General features: G+C 36.4%; 1 protein-coding gene across 7 annotated transcripts in view; it reads right to left on the reverse strand.

Moving 5' to 3' along the window:
- Positions 1-17,004, reverse strand: part of Pou2f1 (POU class 2 homeobox 1) — a 148,379-nt gene that overhangs the window by 59,665 nt on the left and 71,710 nt on the right. For all 7 annotated transcript variants that reach the window (XR_012912082.1, XR_012912081.1, XM_075988498.1 and 4 more), the window contains one exon: positions 616-716. Coding sequence is in view for 5 of the 7 variants with exons in the window: in XM_075988498.1 (XP_075844613.1) it covers positions 616-716 (101 nt within the window). In the remaining 2 variants the exon portion in view is untranslated. The remainder of the gene's footprint in view (positions 1-615; positions 717-17,004) is intronic.

Genomic DNA, 17,004 nt, shown 5'->3' on the forward strand with positions numbered 1-17,004 from the left:
ATAAACATAGAATACGAAAGCTATTGTGTAAGGATCCAGGCAACTAGCTGAACATAGATGCAAAGAATTATGAACCATTCCAACTTTGCTTCATTTAAAAACAAACTTGATAATAGTTTTCCTATATTTTTACCTATTTTCAAGTAGAGCAGCTTTTTTTAAAAAAAATAGTTTGGTAGTCTAATAACATTTTGATGAAAAGAGCGGTAATGTAAATTAAATGAACAGAATGCATGTTCTATTTTAGATTGGGGGAAATCACATGGTATCAGGGTAATAAGTTAAAACTTGTTGTTTTAAAAATCTGAAATTAAGAGGTTAACAGTCAAGCAAGTGTCTAAGTAGTCACCTAAATTACAGTGGCTTTAAGGTAGTGATAACTGGGAATTTTGACAGATTCAAGGTCATTTTCATGAAAATAGTAACCTACCTGTTATATATGTCCTACCAAAATACTCTTTTGTTCATAGTTTTAAAGTCAATAGTTATGTAGAAACTATTAATTCTACATGAATTATTCAGCAGGATAGTTACACATGATTTGAAATAATTTCCCTAGCATTTTATGTCTCCTTTAACAAGCATTCTCAGCTATGGCTGGGTTAAACTGTCTACCTGGTGAAGATGTCCAAGGAAAGCCTGGGCCTGGGCTGTTGAGATTGCTCCTCCAACAGGAACAGGCTGTTTCTGGAAGTCCAGGCCATTTGTCTGAGTGCCTGGAAAGCAAACAAAATAACTATTAAGTGAAATAAATTCAAATGAAGCAAGTACTCAAATTCCAGTTACCAACATCCATTAGGAACTTGTTTTGAATAATCATTTTTCTAAGTATCTTCAAAGAGAAGAAGGGATTTGGAAAAAGGGAAATAGAACATCACGTAAGAGGAGTCAGAAACTGTAGCAAAGGAGATAGAAAGAGCCAGAAGATGAAGTGCTGTGAGATGCTGTTTTCTGGATGTGCAATGGCTATGGCACTCATGAACTCACAGCATGTGTGGTTACCTCCTTAAGACCTCCACAAACCAGCCAAAATCTTAGCACAATGGGGACGTACCAGCCAGGCTCCATCCCTTAACGAGGAGCCACTGGCAGTTGGCATTTGATATAGGAGGGAAAACCAATCTATTTTGAGGGTGTTCCTACTAGATTTCCTGTGCTCCAGTAGATGATCCCAAACCCATACAATACAGCCATCACTAACTGAACTTTGTGGACTGTCAAAACAAAAAATAGCCTGGTGGTGGTGGTGCACGCCTTTAATCCCAGCACTCGGGAGGCAGAGGCAGGCGGATCTCAGTGAGTTTGAGGCCAGCCTGGTCTACAACAGCTAGTTCCAGGACAGGAACCAAAAGCTATGGAGAAACCCTGTCTTGAAAATCCCTCCCTCCCCCAAAAAGAAAGAAAAACAAAAAATAAATACACCCACAAACTAAAAAAAAAAAGTCATAAAGTTAGGACAGAGACATGTTAGGAAGTATTAGGGGAGAAAAAGGAGAGAAATAGGGAAATACTTTACTATGTATGTATATGCACGGAATTCTCTAGAATAAAGAAAAATTATAACAAAAAATAAAAGGAAATGCAATGAAATAGAGTTGTGGTTTGAATGAGAATGGCCCCCATAGCCTCATATATTTGAATACTTGGTACCTAAGGTGTGGCCTCGTTGGAGGAGGTATGTCATTGGTGGTGGGCTAAGTATATAACACCAACAATGCCTAAGAAGCAGGATTACAAATAAGAAAATGACTGACAATTGCCAAGAATTATTATTATTTTTTTATTTTTATTTTTTTAAAATTTATTTATTAAGGATTTCTGCCTCCTCCCCGCCACCGCCTCCAATTTCCCTCCCCCTCCCCCAATCAAGTCACCCTCCCTCATCTGCTCGGAGAGCAATTAGGGTTCCCTGACCTGGGGGAAGCCCAAGGACCGCCCACCTCTATCCAGGTCTCGTAAGGTGAGCATCCAAACTGCCTAGGCTCCCCCAAAGCCATTATTGAATACACAGAGATACAGTGATTGGAGCAACCAGGAATCTATTCATTGAGTTCTTGGCCAATGAATTTCATGTAAGATGATTATTATTAAATACACGAGGGTCTAGAGACCCTGAAAAAAAAAACATCAAAGTAGTCTAGAGTGCATCAAGAAATGACAGGCCAGAGCCAAAGATTCTGTAGAATAGTATTACCAAGGAGAATCTTCGTAATCCTGTATCCAAAGCTACTTAACAATGTATACAGAGAAAAATGGGTTGAAGACAAACAGGCAATTACAAAGCAAAGAAGTAGGGAATCCTTGATCTTGGTGTTTCTAAGAGCTAAGGGAAGGATAGTAGTTTAAATGCTACAAAAAAAGATCAAAGCATCGAGAAACAAATTAATCTGAAGAAAATAGAAGACAGTGATAAAAGTAGGACCGATACTTAATGAAAGTGGAAAACAACACACAACAGAAAAATATCAGCTTAATTCTTTCAAGGGAATCATGTATGTTTCTGGTAAGAAGAAGCAAGGGGGGAAGCAAGTAAACCATTTAAGGACAACATAAGAAAAAAAACAAACAAACATATCACTATGTTGCAGGCCAAAAGATGCAGTGGGTAAAGCATTTGCTCTGCATGCCTGAAGACCTGTACTTGGGTCCCCAGAAGACAACTAAAAACTAGACATAGTAGCACAGGTATTCCTGAGATGAGATGGAGGCAGCAAAATCTTTCAAAGCTTCTAGGTCAGCTATCCTTGCATGACCAGAGTTGAACAAGAGAACCTGTCTCAAACATGGTTAGAGGTAAGGACTGTTACCTGAAGATGTCCGGTGACTTCCACACATGTATGCATACGCAGGTAAAAACAAGATTTGATAAACCACTTCACATTAATAAAACTGAAACTTAGAAATGGATTACTTTCCAGAAAACAGAATTTATCAAGACTGACTCAAGAAGAAATAAAAAATACAAGAGTCTCACAACATTGAAAGAAACCGAATTAGTAGGTAAACAAACAAACAAACAAAAAATTTCACCCAATGAAAACACAATGCTTAGATAACTACCATGGAATGGTTCCAAAAATTCAATAAATAATTAATTCAATTATTTTTCCAGAAAACAACAAAAACAGAAAAACACATCCTATCTCATTTACCGAAGTCAGTGTAACCTAGATAACATAAATTAGTACAGAAAAATATAAAAAAGGAAAAAAAATACATGCCAGTTTTATTCATAAACACAGTCACCTTCAGAAAAAAAGACAGGAAAAGAAAAAATATTTGAGACTACAGAATGACGACTGAGACGAAATGAGTTCAAGTACAGCACCAAGTTCCAGTTACACGGCACAGGCCCAGCTAGATACTTGGAGTTTTGTGAAGTTACGAGTCCTTGTCTCTCACAAAGTTCCATTTCTCCCTTCAGAGCCATCAAGGAAGGACCAACATGCAAAAGTTTCCTCCCCATATCAGCAGATCATGGCACTAAGCATCTCTTTGTTTTCAGTTGTTAAGACTACTTTTCCTCTTGTTCCCCACTCCTTGAACACAGAAGCAATATATCTCTACCTCTTCAATACAAAACACATTTTGTACTTCTCTAACATTTGGTGGGCAGCAGGAGAAATAAAACTGAACCAATTAACACACAATACAGATGAATCTCAAGTCTGCATATTTGGTCAAGGAGACACTCCAAGACAACATTTGGATGATTTCATTTCTATGACATTTAGAAAAAGGCAAAACTTTTCGAAAGGAGACATAAAAAAAAAACCCAACTAATTGACCTTGCTTTATAAATAAGAGAAAAAATAAATAGAAATATTTTCACCATATAACTACACAATAACTAAGACTGAGATTGAATCTTTTTACATCCCCCCGCCTCCCATTCTTCTCCAAATATTTTGATATCCTATTACCAAGGAATCAAAGTCATTGTTACTTGAAAAACAATACTTAAGTAACTAATCAATAACTGGAGCAAACTGGGGTTATAAGGAGACATAAGGTGTCATAAATGGGGGCTTTTGGAGTCTGTCTCAGAGGTTATTCCAGTTACACTAACAACTTCTTGAGAATTTATCTATTATTTTATTTAATGAGTAAGAGTGTTTTGTCAGCACGGACATATATGCACCATGTACACACAGTACCCGGAGGCCAGAGAAGGTTGGATCCCCTGAAACTGGAGCTACACATGGCTGTGAGCTGCCATGTGAGTGTTACAAGTCCAACTCAGGTCCTCTACAAGAGCAGCACGTGCTTGTAGTTACTGAGATATCCCTCCAGTCTCCACTTACAATTCTTTTAAATTGAAGGAGATTTTAAAAGAAGAAATCAAATTTTAAAACTCCATGGGAAATATTACTAATTTAAATGATGACAAACTTTGGCACAAATGTCTTTAAACAGGGCATGTGTCAAAAAATATTTATAAATACATATTTTCAGTAGTTTTCAAATTCTATACCACAAGTGTTAATATTCTGAGATCACTTAAATTTTTTGTTCAGTTTCAGTTTTCCTCAGGTAAGTTTCCTTTTCTGCTTCCTTCCTGCTCATTGCTATCTCCAAAGTGATCTACTTTTTAAAGGAGAATCACTTTTGTCCAGAACTATTTTTTTTTTTTGGTAGAAGGCATACAGCATTTCTGTTTATTCTACTCCTGTTGCCATTTCTCTACAAGAATGGAAATCTGTATCTTTTGAACATTGCCTAAAAATGTATGGACAGGAGTATCAACATTATCATATATATGAGATGGAAAAGGACTAACAATGAGAGAAAGAACCCTAAGGTGATGGTATAGTCACAAGGAGCAGACTGTGGATACTGCCATCTTCTCTAGCCACGGAAGTCACAGTGAAGTAACTAAATTCAGCCTGGGACTTATTTTCTTTGAAATAACGTTAAGGGTCAAACTAACTATAAATAATCTTCCCCAAATTTTAGACCTTTTAAACCTATTTTTTCTCAGCATACACAGTCATTGCTTAAAAGATAACATTAATAGTTTCCAAACAGAACAATCCTTTGAGAAATTAAACTTAGATTATAATTCAAATCCTTTAGTAACTGCAATCTTTTTCAGGACATAATGACACTTGAAAAAGAAAAATCCTCTCCCCTCCCCAGTGTCAGGGGCCCCGAATTATTTTTTCTTACATCCATAAAAATCCATTTGTTACTGTGTCAGATCCAACTTCAGAACATCAGAATCACACAAATCACAACTAATTCAGAGTTTGAGGATTTTTTTAAAAAAAAAAAATCGTAGGAATAGTTGCAAAATTTCCCAAGCCCTGGAAACAAACAAACAAATCATATCTATTCTCAGATCTGAGAGGGCCTGATTACACAGGCAGTACTGTTTCTTGTTTCTATCCTCCATTCTGTTAGGAACTCTGGGAACATGCAGAGGTGTGTGTGTGTGTGTGTGTGTGTGTGTGTGTGTGTGTGTGTGTGTATTACACCTATTCTGAACTTCTGTTCCCAGTAACAATAACACACTATTAAAATTGGAAATTTAATCTAATTTGCAAGTACAAGATCTTTGTTACTATGAAATTGGAGTCCACCTAGAATGCTATATAATCTTTATTTACTATACCTAATGTGATGAGGACTCTATGTAACAAGACGATTATTCAGCTACTTTACTAAATCTTCACCATCATTGAGTGTTCATCTTTTGAAAGGGGAGGGGAAATACATGACTTCTTCAAAAAATAAGCCAGGTGCCTGGCACTGGGACAAAGATGCAATCTGCCACAATCCCCACAGCCAGACACATCCCTGGGAGGCAGTTGTAGAAGAAGCAACACTGACAAAAGGTACAGGTGGAAGAAGGCTCAGCTCAGGTAGTAACTTGCATAGAGAAAAGTAATGCTGACCTCCACTGCTTGAAGCAGATCATATATCTGAGCATATCCCTGGCGTTTGACAGCCCTTAACCTGAGGTTCATAAGGGCATCCGATTTTGGGGATCACTTATCTCCCCATTGTTGTAGAGTCCCAAAATTCTGAAGCTCCAGAGATTTACTTAATACCCACAACTGCATGCTATAACAAGTGATTACCACCTAGGTCTTCAAAGTATAATGACAAGCCCATCACTTACTGTTGTTGCTTCCCACACTACCAAACCATTGGGAGATACTCCCAAACCTCAGGGAGTAAAAGCTCAAAGTTTCTAGAAGGTGGTAGAACCCACCCAATCTACAGATTACAAAGCTAAGTATAGACAGCATGGGTCACTGGTAGGAAAGAAAAAAAAACCAGTAAAAAGACAACTCTTCAGCGTGGGCTCAGCACAAGCGTAAGCCACTCAAAAGACAAGGACAAAGTTCACCTGACCCTCTCGCCATACATAAAACCATCTATCTTCAATTTTAGAGGACCCAGTACCTTCATCTCTTTCCCTCTGTACTTCCTTTCTTCTTTTTATTATATTCTTAAAAATATTTTTATACCATCATATTCTAAATGTTTTATTTGTATTTCATTCTACACACTCTTTTAGGTACTACTGTTTATTTCTCAGCTTATCTTTTCTGATCTTCCCTGCCTGTAACATTCTTCTCCACTCCCTTCTTCTTATTTAATTTTTCCTCTACTCTATTTTCACCCCTTTCCTTGGTTCCTTCCTTATCTTATTTATTTATATTTCTATATTTATCTAATTTTTAGTACATACAAAATTAGCTCCCCATTGTCTGGTTTATGCTCACGGGTTATAGACTAGACGGCATTAGCTGAGTTTTAAGTGTATTTCTGTCTCTTATACACTCTACTGTTGTTGCTCTTATGAGTTGTTTTCTCTTCATTGAATGATACTGGAGACTGATTCCTCAGACTAGGCTGTAAAGACTCCTAAATAAAACTGGAAGTGATGTCCAAGACAACAGATACACAAATCACAAGCCAGAAATACAAAAACTAGGGAAAAAGTAAGGCAATATTACTTATCTAAAAGATCATAACTCAATACCAAATTCAAAGATACCGAAATAAGCACAATTTCAAAAGTTCACTAGTAAGAATAATCCAACGTCTTTGAGGAAGACTCAACTAAGCAGACAAATTCAGTCTAGTCTTTGGAGAGTTGGCAACACAGAGGAAAAACTCAGCAAAACAGACGAGAAAACGAGCAGTACTGGAGAAAATGTTAGCAGTATGGGAGAAAAAAATAAGCAACATGGGAAAATTTTCAGCAAAGAAATTGAGACTCTGAGAAAACAGAAAAGAGTATTAGAAGCAAAAATACTCAATGAATGAAATAAAATACCAGCCTAAAATATTACCAGTAGACTTACACAAGCATAAGAAAGATTAGGAATGGAGGACAAGACTGAAGAAACACTACATACTCAAACATCAATGTGGCATGCACATTGCTGGTGGTTGTGGGGGTGGGGGCACAAAAACCACAACCAACGACCCTGGAGAACTAGTAAGAGACCAAGCCTAGAGGGAGGAACTGAGATTAAGAACTAAAAGCAGAGAATCTCATCTAAAAAAATTAAAGCAGAAAATTCTTCAAATTAAGAGAAACAGGAATTCAAATGCAAAAGACATTTAGAACCTGAAATAAAAATGGAGAGAGAAATATACCACAATGGATTATAGTTAAATGTCTAAAATACAAAGCAAACAGTGTTTAAAATTAAAGGGGAAAATGACAACTTACTTACAAAGGCAAAGATCTCAGAATAATATCTGCTATCTTGTCAGCAACCTAAAAGTCTGGGAAGCATGGAAAGGCATATTTCAACACCTGAGAGTCAATTAACTGCTAGCTAAGACTATAATATACAGCAAAGCTACTCTGTAAGATAGGCAGAAATATAAGGGAATTTGTCAGAATAAGGACAAATTAAGGCAATTATGTCAATCAAACCAGTACTGTAGAAAATACTTAAAGGAATATTATACACAGAGAAGAAAGAAAAATTCATAGTAAACCAGAAAACCTCTACTAATAGGGGAGAAAGAAAAGAACAAGTAATTGAACCAACCAGGCAAACAACCAATAAAATCAGTAAGCCTTTCTCAGTATCAACTTACAAACTGGCTGACTGGATTTCAAAACAAGATTAGACTAACTGTTGTTGTCAAGAAACACACCAGTACAGTAAGATATAGACCAAGAGGTACAGTATGGAAGTCAACGAATCAGGTGAATAAAAGTAAAAAAAATAAGCTTGGTGGAGCTGCTCTGAAACCTGATAATGTGGACTTCAAACAAGAATTACAAAAAGGCCACTATATGCTAGCTAAAGCAACATTCCATCAAGATGATACAACTATAAACATACATACATCAAATATAGGTGCTCCCAAATTTATCAAATAAACACTAATGGGTATAAAAGGTATGAGAGGCTCTGACAAAACAAACATGACTTTAATATCCAATCTAAAAAGTCAAAAAAGAAATTTTAGACCTAAATTACATCATAAATTAAATGATCTTAACAGATATATACAGAATATTCCTTCCTTAGGTCACAAAGTAAGCCTTAACAAATAAATAAGGAAATAAACTAATTTCTTGTACGTTATCTGATCAAACTGAAATAAAACAGTCAACAGCAAGAAAACTATGGAAACTACACAAGCACTTGAAGCTAAACAATAAATTGCCTTTCTGGTTTCTTTTTTCTTTTTTTGTGGAGTACACAGAAAATCAAAGTTTATTTTGCTAATGTTACATAAAGAATCACCTCCCTACTAGAATACTCGTATCTTGGTTACTTTTCGGTTGCCGTGATAAAATGCCCCAACAGTAGCAATGTAAAAAGGGGAGGGTTTACTTTGGCTTACAATTTGAGATGCGGTAGAACAGCTGGTCACGTTGTCCTCAAGTTGGGAAGCAGAGAGAGATACATGTCTGTGCTAGTCTAGCTTTCTTCTTTTTGTCTGGTTTAGAACTGAAGCCTAGGGACTGGCATAAACCATGACGTCTAAAATGCACTCCTTCTTGAGTGTGTAGTGAGTCATCAAATCAACCAGGGAGGAAATTTAAAATTTCTCAACCAAATGAAAATGAAAGCATGGCTTACACAACCTTTGATGTATCCATGACTAAATGAACTTACCAAGTATGTCAGTGTGTGGCCAAGAACTGATTTTTTTGTTTTTTGTTTTTTGTTTTTTTTTTTTAGAGACAGGATTTGTCTGCAGCTTTGAAGCCTATCCTGGGACTAGCTCTCGTAGACCAGGCTGGCCTGGAACTCACAGAGATCTGCCCGTCTCTGCCTCCTGAACTCTGGGATTAAAGGCGTGCGCCACCACCGCTCAGCCCAAGAACTAGATTCTTAATTGCATACAAGTTAAATATCAGTTGTAGCTACTGGATACCCAGAAGCGGTATGGGGTTCCTAGTCATCTACCACCCCTTTCTATGGTGGAGAAGGGTTCTGTGATTATCCTTCTTTTACTTGAACTCACTCTCTTACTTGAAGAACTCCTTGTTTAGGACCTTCATGAATAGGATTCTTTCCTCAAGAATTTACTACTCTCTTTAACTGCTGGTACCTTCCCCTTCAAATGGTACAAGACATCCTGAATGTCATCTGTCTTCTGTCTCTCTTTTAGTTTTTCGAGACAGGGTTTCTCTGTAGCTTTTGGAGCCTGTTCTGAAACTAGCTCTTGTAGACCAGGGCTGGCCTCAAACTCACAGATCTGCCTGTATCTGCCTCCCCAGTGATGGGATTAAAGGCGTGCGCCACCACCGCCTGACCTGAACATCTCTTTAACTGCTTGTACCTTCCCATTCAAATACTATAAGACATCCTAAATTTAACATTTTCAGAGCTGAAATATATCCCTCTCTCTTCTACTTCCCTCCTCCTCGGCAGTCCCTACTCTAACAACTGCATCACACCCCCAGCCCTCCACCGACACAAGTATTCCTTTTAGATTCTAGTCTCTTCTTTTTTATTTTACTCCTTCACAATCTTCTCACCCCTACCAGCGATGGCTCATTAAATTTGACTCCCAATTTCCACCGCCAATGCTCTATGCTGGGATGCTCTACAATGGATTTAATTGAAAGAACAGTGAAGTTTAGATTTTTGCTCCAAGCAAGATGTAAAGTATAACATGGTGGAAAATTTCTTTATATATATATATATATAAAGTTCTTTGATTCCTGTTGGGGAAAAAAATTGTAAAAAATGTCATGAAACTAAGCTGCCCTTTAAAGAAGAAGGAGAAAGCTACAGACAATTTCTGATAATTTGTGCCTACAAATCTTCTCATTAATGTTCCATATTTTAATTAGTAATGACTAAAATGGATACTGTTAAAATTCTAAGTTTGTTACTAGTTTATCTCTTCTCAAAAGGATGAGTTGCTTTCTCATTCATTTACTATAAAAGTACAATAATAATTCAGTGCCATTATTATTGTTTGTTTGTTTATTTGGAGACAAGATCTCTCTTTAGCTCTGGCTGTCTCGAAACTGACTGCGTAGGCCAGCCTGGCTTCAAACTCAAAGATCTACTTGCTTCTGCCTTCCAAGTGCTGGGATTAAAGGTACATGCCATCACACCAGCGCTACCACTCTTCAAGGCTCAGTCATTATAGCTCCTTTGCTTCTTTCTACGAGCGTACATGGAGAGAACCAAGGCAAATTCCTCAATATGTAGTGGCCAGAATCTCTTAGAAATAGCACCAGAAGAAGGACTATCTTTCTCTTACAGTATTTGATGTCTGGTTTTAGAAAAAAGAACAGCATAAACTATGTTTAACTCTACTCCCAAGGCTCTCTAGGAACTCTTGAGCCACTTTCACAGTAACCCACAGAACAGTGTGGTTCTCAACCTTCTTAATGTTGTGACCTTTAATACAGTTTCTCATGTTGTGGTGACCTCCCAACCATAAAATTATTTTCATTGCTGCTTCATAATTGTAATTGTGCTACTGTTATAGATGATAATGTAAATTTTTTGGAGACAGAGGTTTGCTAAAGGGGTCATAACCCACAAGTTGAGAACTGTTGCCACAAAATTTCCTATTTATAATTTTACTATGAAAGCACTCCAATAAACACTAGTGTCAGAATGTCTACTTTTGGGCTTGTAAAAACAGCACCCTTGCCAATGAAGAATGCAATAAACACTATGCTAATGTTAATAATGATAAAAGGAGAAAAGAGTATTAGAAATAGTCCCTACATAAATCAAAGTTTAAAGGGAAGATAGTCCAGAACCTGAAATCTGTAATGACACTGGTTTGTTTTGTTGAGAATTTCATCTAGAAATGTTTCTAAGATGCAGGCTGAAGAGATCACATTCTTAAATTATTAAAAAACAACAACTATATCACAAATGTCCCGGTCTTTCAAGATTCTTTTCTTTATGTTAGAGTGAATGCTGTCTGGTCATCCTTTATGAATGTATAATATCTTAATAACAACATTGTACAGCAATTTCCTTTGAGTTGACACATTCCATCCTGATGGGAAGTGTGTTAGAACCTAGAAGATTCAAGAAGTCCCTGAAACTGACCCAGATGCACTTGGATCTTCCCTCTGCAAGTTTATATAAGCAGTAAAGACTGCCAAGAGACACTCTCAGACAAGCTGTGCTGCCTGGAAGAACCACACTCCAAACTGTCCAACTGCCTGCACACTGCTATAGTGAACTCTAGGCTTTCCGCGTCTTACTTGTGTTGGAATGAGTTTTAGCAATATAGCTGTTTTAGAATTGTTGTTTTTGCTCCAGTTTAAGTACCCCCTCACCCATACTCCTATGATTAATTTTAAACTTACTGGTTTACCAAGTGGGACTTGGTATTATCTTTACTTTGCCTGTTGCTAGTTCCCTATCTGGGGTAAGAAGGTCTTTATTCTTAGCTCCCTAGGGATAGGGTCACATAGCCACTAGCCACAACACTAATAATTAGTAGAGAATGAAGAAATCCTTGGTTATCAGGAATTTCTTACAACAAAACTTCTTGGATGATAGTCCATAAATGTACACTGGCATATACAACTAAACCAATCTGGCTTTTTATTTACTATAAGAAAAGGTTTAGATACTGTCACAGGAGAGGCCATTTGCATGAAAATAATTAGTGAAAAAGGATAGGATCTGGGCTGGGGAGACGACTCAGTAAGAGCACTTGTTCTACAAGTGTGAGAACCTGAGTTTGAATTCTCAGTCATCATGTAAAAAGCCATGTGTGTGCTTGGAAATCCATCACTGAGAGTAGACACAGGTGTGGCATTTCATTTGTATTTTAATAAATAAAACCTGCCTGAGGATCAGAAACGTCAAACAGCCATACTGGCCAGCAGCCTTACAGATCAGGCAGCAATAACGCACACCTTTAGTCCCAGAAGCCACACTAGGCTTGTCATAGAAACCAGGAGGCAGTGGCACACACTTTTAATCCCAGAATTAGAGGGGATTATAAAACGGGAGACAGTTCTCAGTTTCATTCTGAGATTCCTGGAGGCAGGATCACCATTTTCGGACTGAGGTGGAGGTAAGAGCCAGTGGCTGGCTCCTTTGCTTTTTTGACCTTTAGGTTGAACCCTAATTTCTCTCCTTAGCTTTTATTAATCATGCTTCATAAAACAGGAGAGCTGGTCAGCCAACCTACCCAAAACAACAAGCTTCCAGTTCAATGAGATACCCTTTTCATTGCAAATGAGACAGCAACAGAAGACACTTAACATCCTGCACATGTATGGGAATCCTACCAGCATATTCACGTGCTTGCATACATGCAAGTGGCAGAATAAAGGAGTTTTGGATCAATTCCAAGGAAAAAGATAGTTAACTGGCTATGAACTTAAGAATGAACACAGCCAATTGCTTTAAATATTCTAGTAAACTAATGGTAATGATAACTGAATTAAAGTCTATCCAAATGGAATTCTGAGAATGACTAAGTGGAAAAGGAACTGGAAATCATAAAACATACTTTAAAACAAAGGATCAGAGGTACTTCGTACAACTTTCTTTCACCTCTTTTAGATTTTACTGTTTCTTCATGCTGAAGGTAAACTGTCAATCACCACTACATTTAAATGCAACCAATTCGTTAATGGGCAGCAAAAACTCTACCTCCTCTTTTGTCTTTCATAACCCTTCCTTATAACTAGAAACAAAACTTTCTTACACAGAATTTTCATGAATCACACACTCCATAATGAATATTTTCAGTATTGACTGCTTATGTTTTAAATGTATTTTTCTCTAAGATGAATTTGATATCAACATTTTTATTCCACCTTAGTGATCTCTCTAGGTGTCGTAGGTACCTACAGCACTGGAGCCAAAATACAGTTTTCCTTTCTTCTTCCCAACTTCATTTGCAAAGTTAACCTTTTGTTCTATATACTTATCTTACTCTTTCTCATTTCTTCTATTTTTTTGTTATTTAATTTTTCATGTGTGTGGTATGTATGCATGTTTTTATGTGCATGGATGCATGTGTATGTGAGGTTGATGCTGGGAATCACATTTGATCACTCTTCCACCACATTCACTGAGTAAAAGTCTTCGAATCAAGCACAGTGCTAAAAGATATGGCTTGTTTTGAAGAATCCCCACTTCTACCTTCCAAGGTTGGAATTATATGCAGACCACTCTACCCACCCAACATTATGTGGGTTTCTTGGGATCCGAACTCTGGTCTCCAAACCACTTGTTTTAATTTGTATACTTTCTCAATGGTGGTTCTTTTTTACCTGGCCTATAGGTATATTTAAAAATTGTCAAAGAAATACTTAACCAACAGAGCAAACACAGACTATAGATTGGCTGAAAATCATTACCAATTACACTCCAGACAAAGGGCTAATCTCCAGAATTTACAAAGCACAGAAGTGAAATACCAAGGAACTACAAAAGCCAATCAACAAATGAGCAAATGAACTCAATAGACCCTTCTTAAAGAAAGAAACACAAATGGTCAATAACTATTTTTAACTGTTTAATATCTCAAGCCATCAGGGAAATGAAAATTGAAACTACTTTGAGATACCACCTCATAACAGTGAGGCTATCATTAATAAATTTGACAAATGTTGGAGAGGATGTGGTGAGAAAGGGTTATTGGTAGAGGAGATGCAAATTAGTACAGCCATTGTGGAAATCGGCTTTGAAATTTCTCAAATAAAAGAAAAAATTATCCTGCTATTTCACTCCTGGGCATATACCCAGAACTCCACACATATTTGTTGCTGATTTATTCACTAGAGCAAGGAATTGAAATTAGCCTAGTTGTCTATCAACAGATGAATGGCTAATGAAAACCTGTTATAGAAAATGAAATAATATTCTGTTCTAAAGAAAAAGGTAATCAAAAATTTTCAGGAAAATGGGTGAACTTTGAATGTATTATGAAGTGAGTTCACACATCTCAAAAAGAAATCTGAAGAAAAATATAATCACAAAATTATAGCAGGAAAATTCATAGGACTTTGTCTAATATTAAAGAAGGTCACACAATTTCAAAGAAAAAGACCATCATCTCCCTTATATGTGGAATCTAGCCGGTTATATGCAAATGAAAGTACATATAGGTACAGAACCACATAGAAAGGAAAAGAATCAAGGTACAGGAGGACTGAATGAAGGTAATGGATACAAATTATGAAAAAGGATACAAAGCTAATTGCTTTTGTAGTTCCAACTGACATGAATTTCTTTTGTGTTTGGTAGTGGATAATGCACAAAAAATATATTTGATACTGAAGTATAAAATTCATGTTGAATTTCATAACTTCTATTATGAATGGATAATATATTGTATAGAAGTTCATTGAGTTGTATAATCTTTTGAGTCAGGTTAACTTCAGTGTGTGGTGTCTATTTCTTTGCAACTTATGTTTTATAATTTTATAAAATTAAAAATTGTTTTGTTTATCTACTCATTCATTTATTTTTGAGACAGAGTCTCTCTATGTAGCCCTGGCTGTTCTGGAACTCACTATGTAAATCTGTCTGCCTCTGCCTCCTAAGGGCTGGGACTAAAGGCATACACTATAGCACTGGATTAAAAAAATAATTAAAAAACAAAACAAACAAACAAAAAACAGGCAAGAAAGAAATACCATTTAACAACATCATGTTGTTTCTCTATACCTGCTCTTGGATGACTCACCATAATCTGTCCAGAATCAGCTTTCTGTCTCTGCTTTGACACTTGGTGGATTGCTAAGCCTCTGAAGACAGAGAGTCTCATAATAATATGAGTCTCTAAAAACACCAACTATAATATTTAACATACAAAACATGCAAACCTGAACAAATTCAAACCACAGACTTTTTGTGAACATATAAAACTTATCTGTATAAAATGCACTGTCAGACGCGTCTAAACTTTACACCTCTCATTACCCTTAAGCCCTTATAATTCAAAATTATTATAGCTGTGAACATTTCAGGAAATAGTGATCAACACAAGTTTTCTGAATCTATAAAGTGTTAGACTTCAATTTTATATAATATTTAAGGTTGTTGTCTTTAAAAATTAATATATAGGCTTAAAATAATCTAAATAAGCTATTATTTTCTTTCCTTATCAGTTTGGCACAAATGCTACACCCACCATTCCCTTTTTCTTTTTTCAAGGCAAGGTCTTGTTAAGTAGCCTAGACTGGCCTCAAACTCAGGCAATGCTTTTGCCTCAGTTTTCCAACTGCTGGGTTTATAGGCATGGCCCATCATACTCTACTTTAAAAAAAACCTAATTTTATTTCTAATGCACCAAACATGATAATCTAATAAATAAAGCAGAACTCAAATATATGTTTATATTTCTAAAGCAATAAATTAACAAAAAGAGGGAGTGCTAAGGACATAGCAGCAGACTTTACTTAACGTTGAGAAACTGATGAAGGATGTTATTCTGAAGTGAACGAAAAGGTCTAAACAATGGAAGTGATTTGTGTCCATGAAGGTAGTGCACACACGGTAGATAAACAGCAACTGAGCTGCTATGCTTCCTAGGCTGGGAACAAGCTCATATTTGATCTAGCTAGATGTTACTGTATTAACAGAGATCTTACAGAAAAGCAATTTTCTTTCTTTTTAAAGAAAAGAGAATATTAACCACCACTACAAGTTATGGAAAAGCAAGGAGGTCTAGGAGAGTATATTACTGGCCTTAAAAAGTATCTTTCTTGAACTGTGACACACTCCTTTGATCCCAGCACTCTTGAGGCAGAGGCCAGCCAGGGCTACAAAGACCAAAAACAAAACAAAACAAAACAAAACAAAACAAAACAAAACAAAACAAAAAAAAAAAAAACAACCAAACCACCACAATAGGAAAAATTAACTATGTGATTACTCTCAGCTCTATGAAAAGAAGTCTGCTGTTATATATTTCATATTGTCATAAGGCAAGAAAGTCACAAATTGTTCAACAAGTGTTCCAGCCAGAATTTATATCTTATATAGTTCTAGAAGTTTGAATACACACAATGCCATTCCTTAAATTTTCAATTTTACATTTATAGATGATGAGAAAAACCTTTTATAGGGTCCAATTTCTAAGCCTGACTTTATTTCCTTTCTGGTTTTATACTTCCATTCCCTATTCCTTAAAATAATATCTAACTGGTCATTAAGAATTTGTTACCAGGTAATATGCACAGCACTAAAGATTTTAAGAAGCACAACAAAGACTGTAATTAAATACTATAAACACTCAATAAATTATATTACAGAAACTATGGTATTAAAAGTAAACATAGAATTTCCCAGGGGGTCTGACACTGTGGATATTTTCGGCATTCTGTAATCATTCTGAGTTCATTTCTCTTCCCTTAGAGAAATTTGGAAGCTATTCTTTAGGTGTGGGACTTTTACCCATATTTCTCTTGCTTTTTCATAGGTTTAACTACCTACTTACTCTCTGCAAACAAGTTCCACTCCTGTGGCAATGGTACTTATGTCAGCGTAAGTCAGTGCTACAAGATAAAGGAAGAAGGGGCCCAAACAAGGAACAGAAATAATGGTAACTTGGGCAGAA

The sequence above is a fragment of the Microtus pennsylvanicus genome, chromosome 10 (genome assembly GCF_037038515.1).
Source record: "Microtus pennsylvanicus isolate mMicPen1 chromosome 10, mMicPen1.hap1, whole genome shotgun sequence".
Classification (NCBI taxonomy): Eukaryota; Metazoa; Chordata; class Mammalia; order Rodentia; family Cricetidae; genus Microtus; species Microtus pennsylvanicus.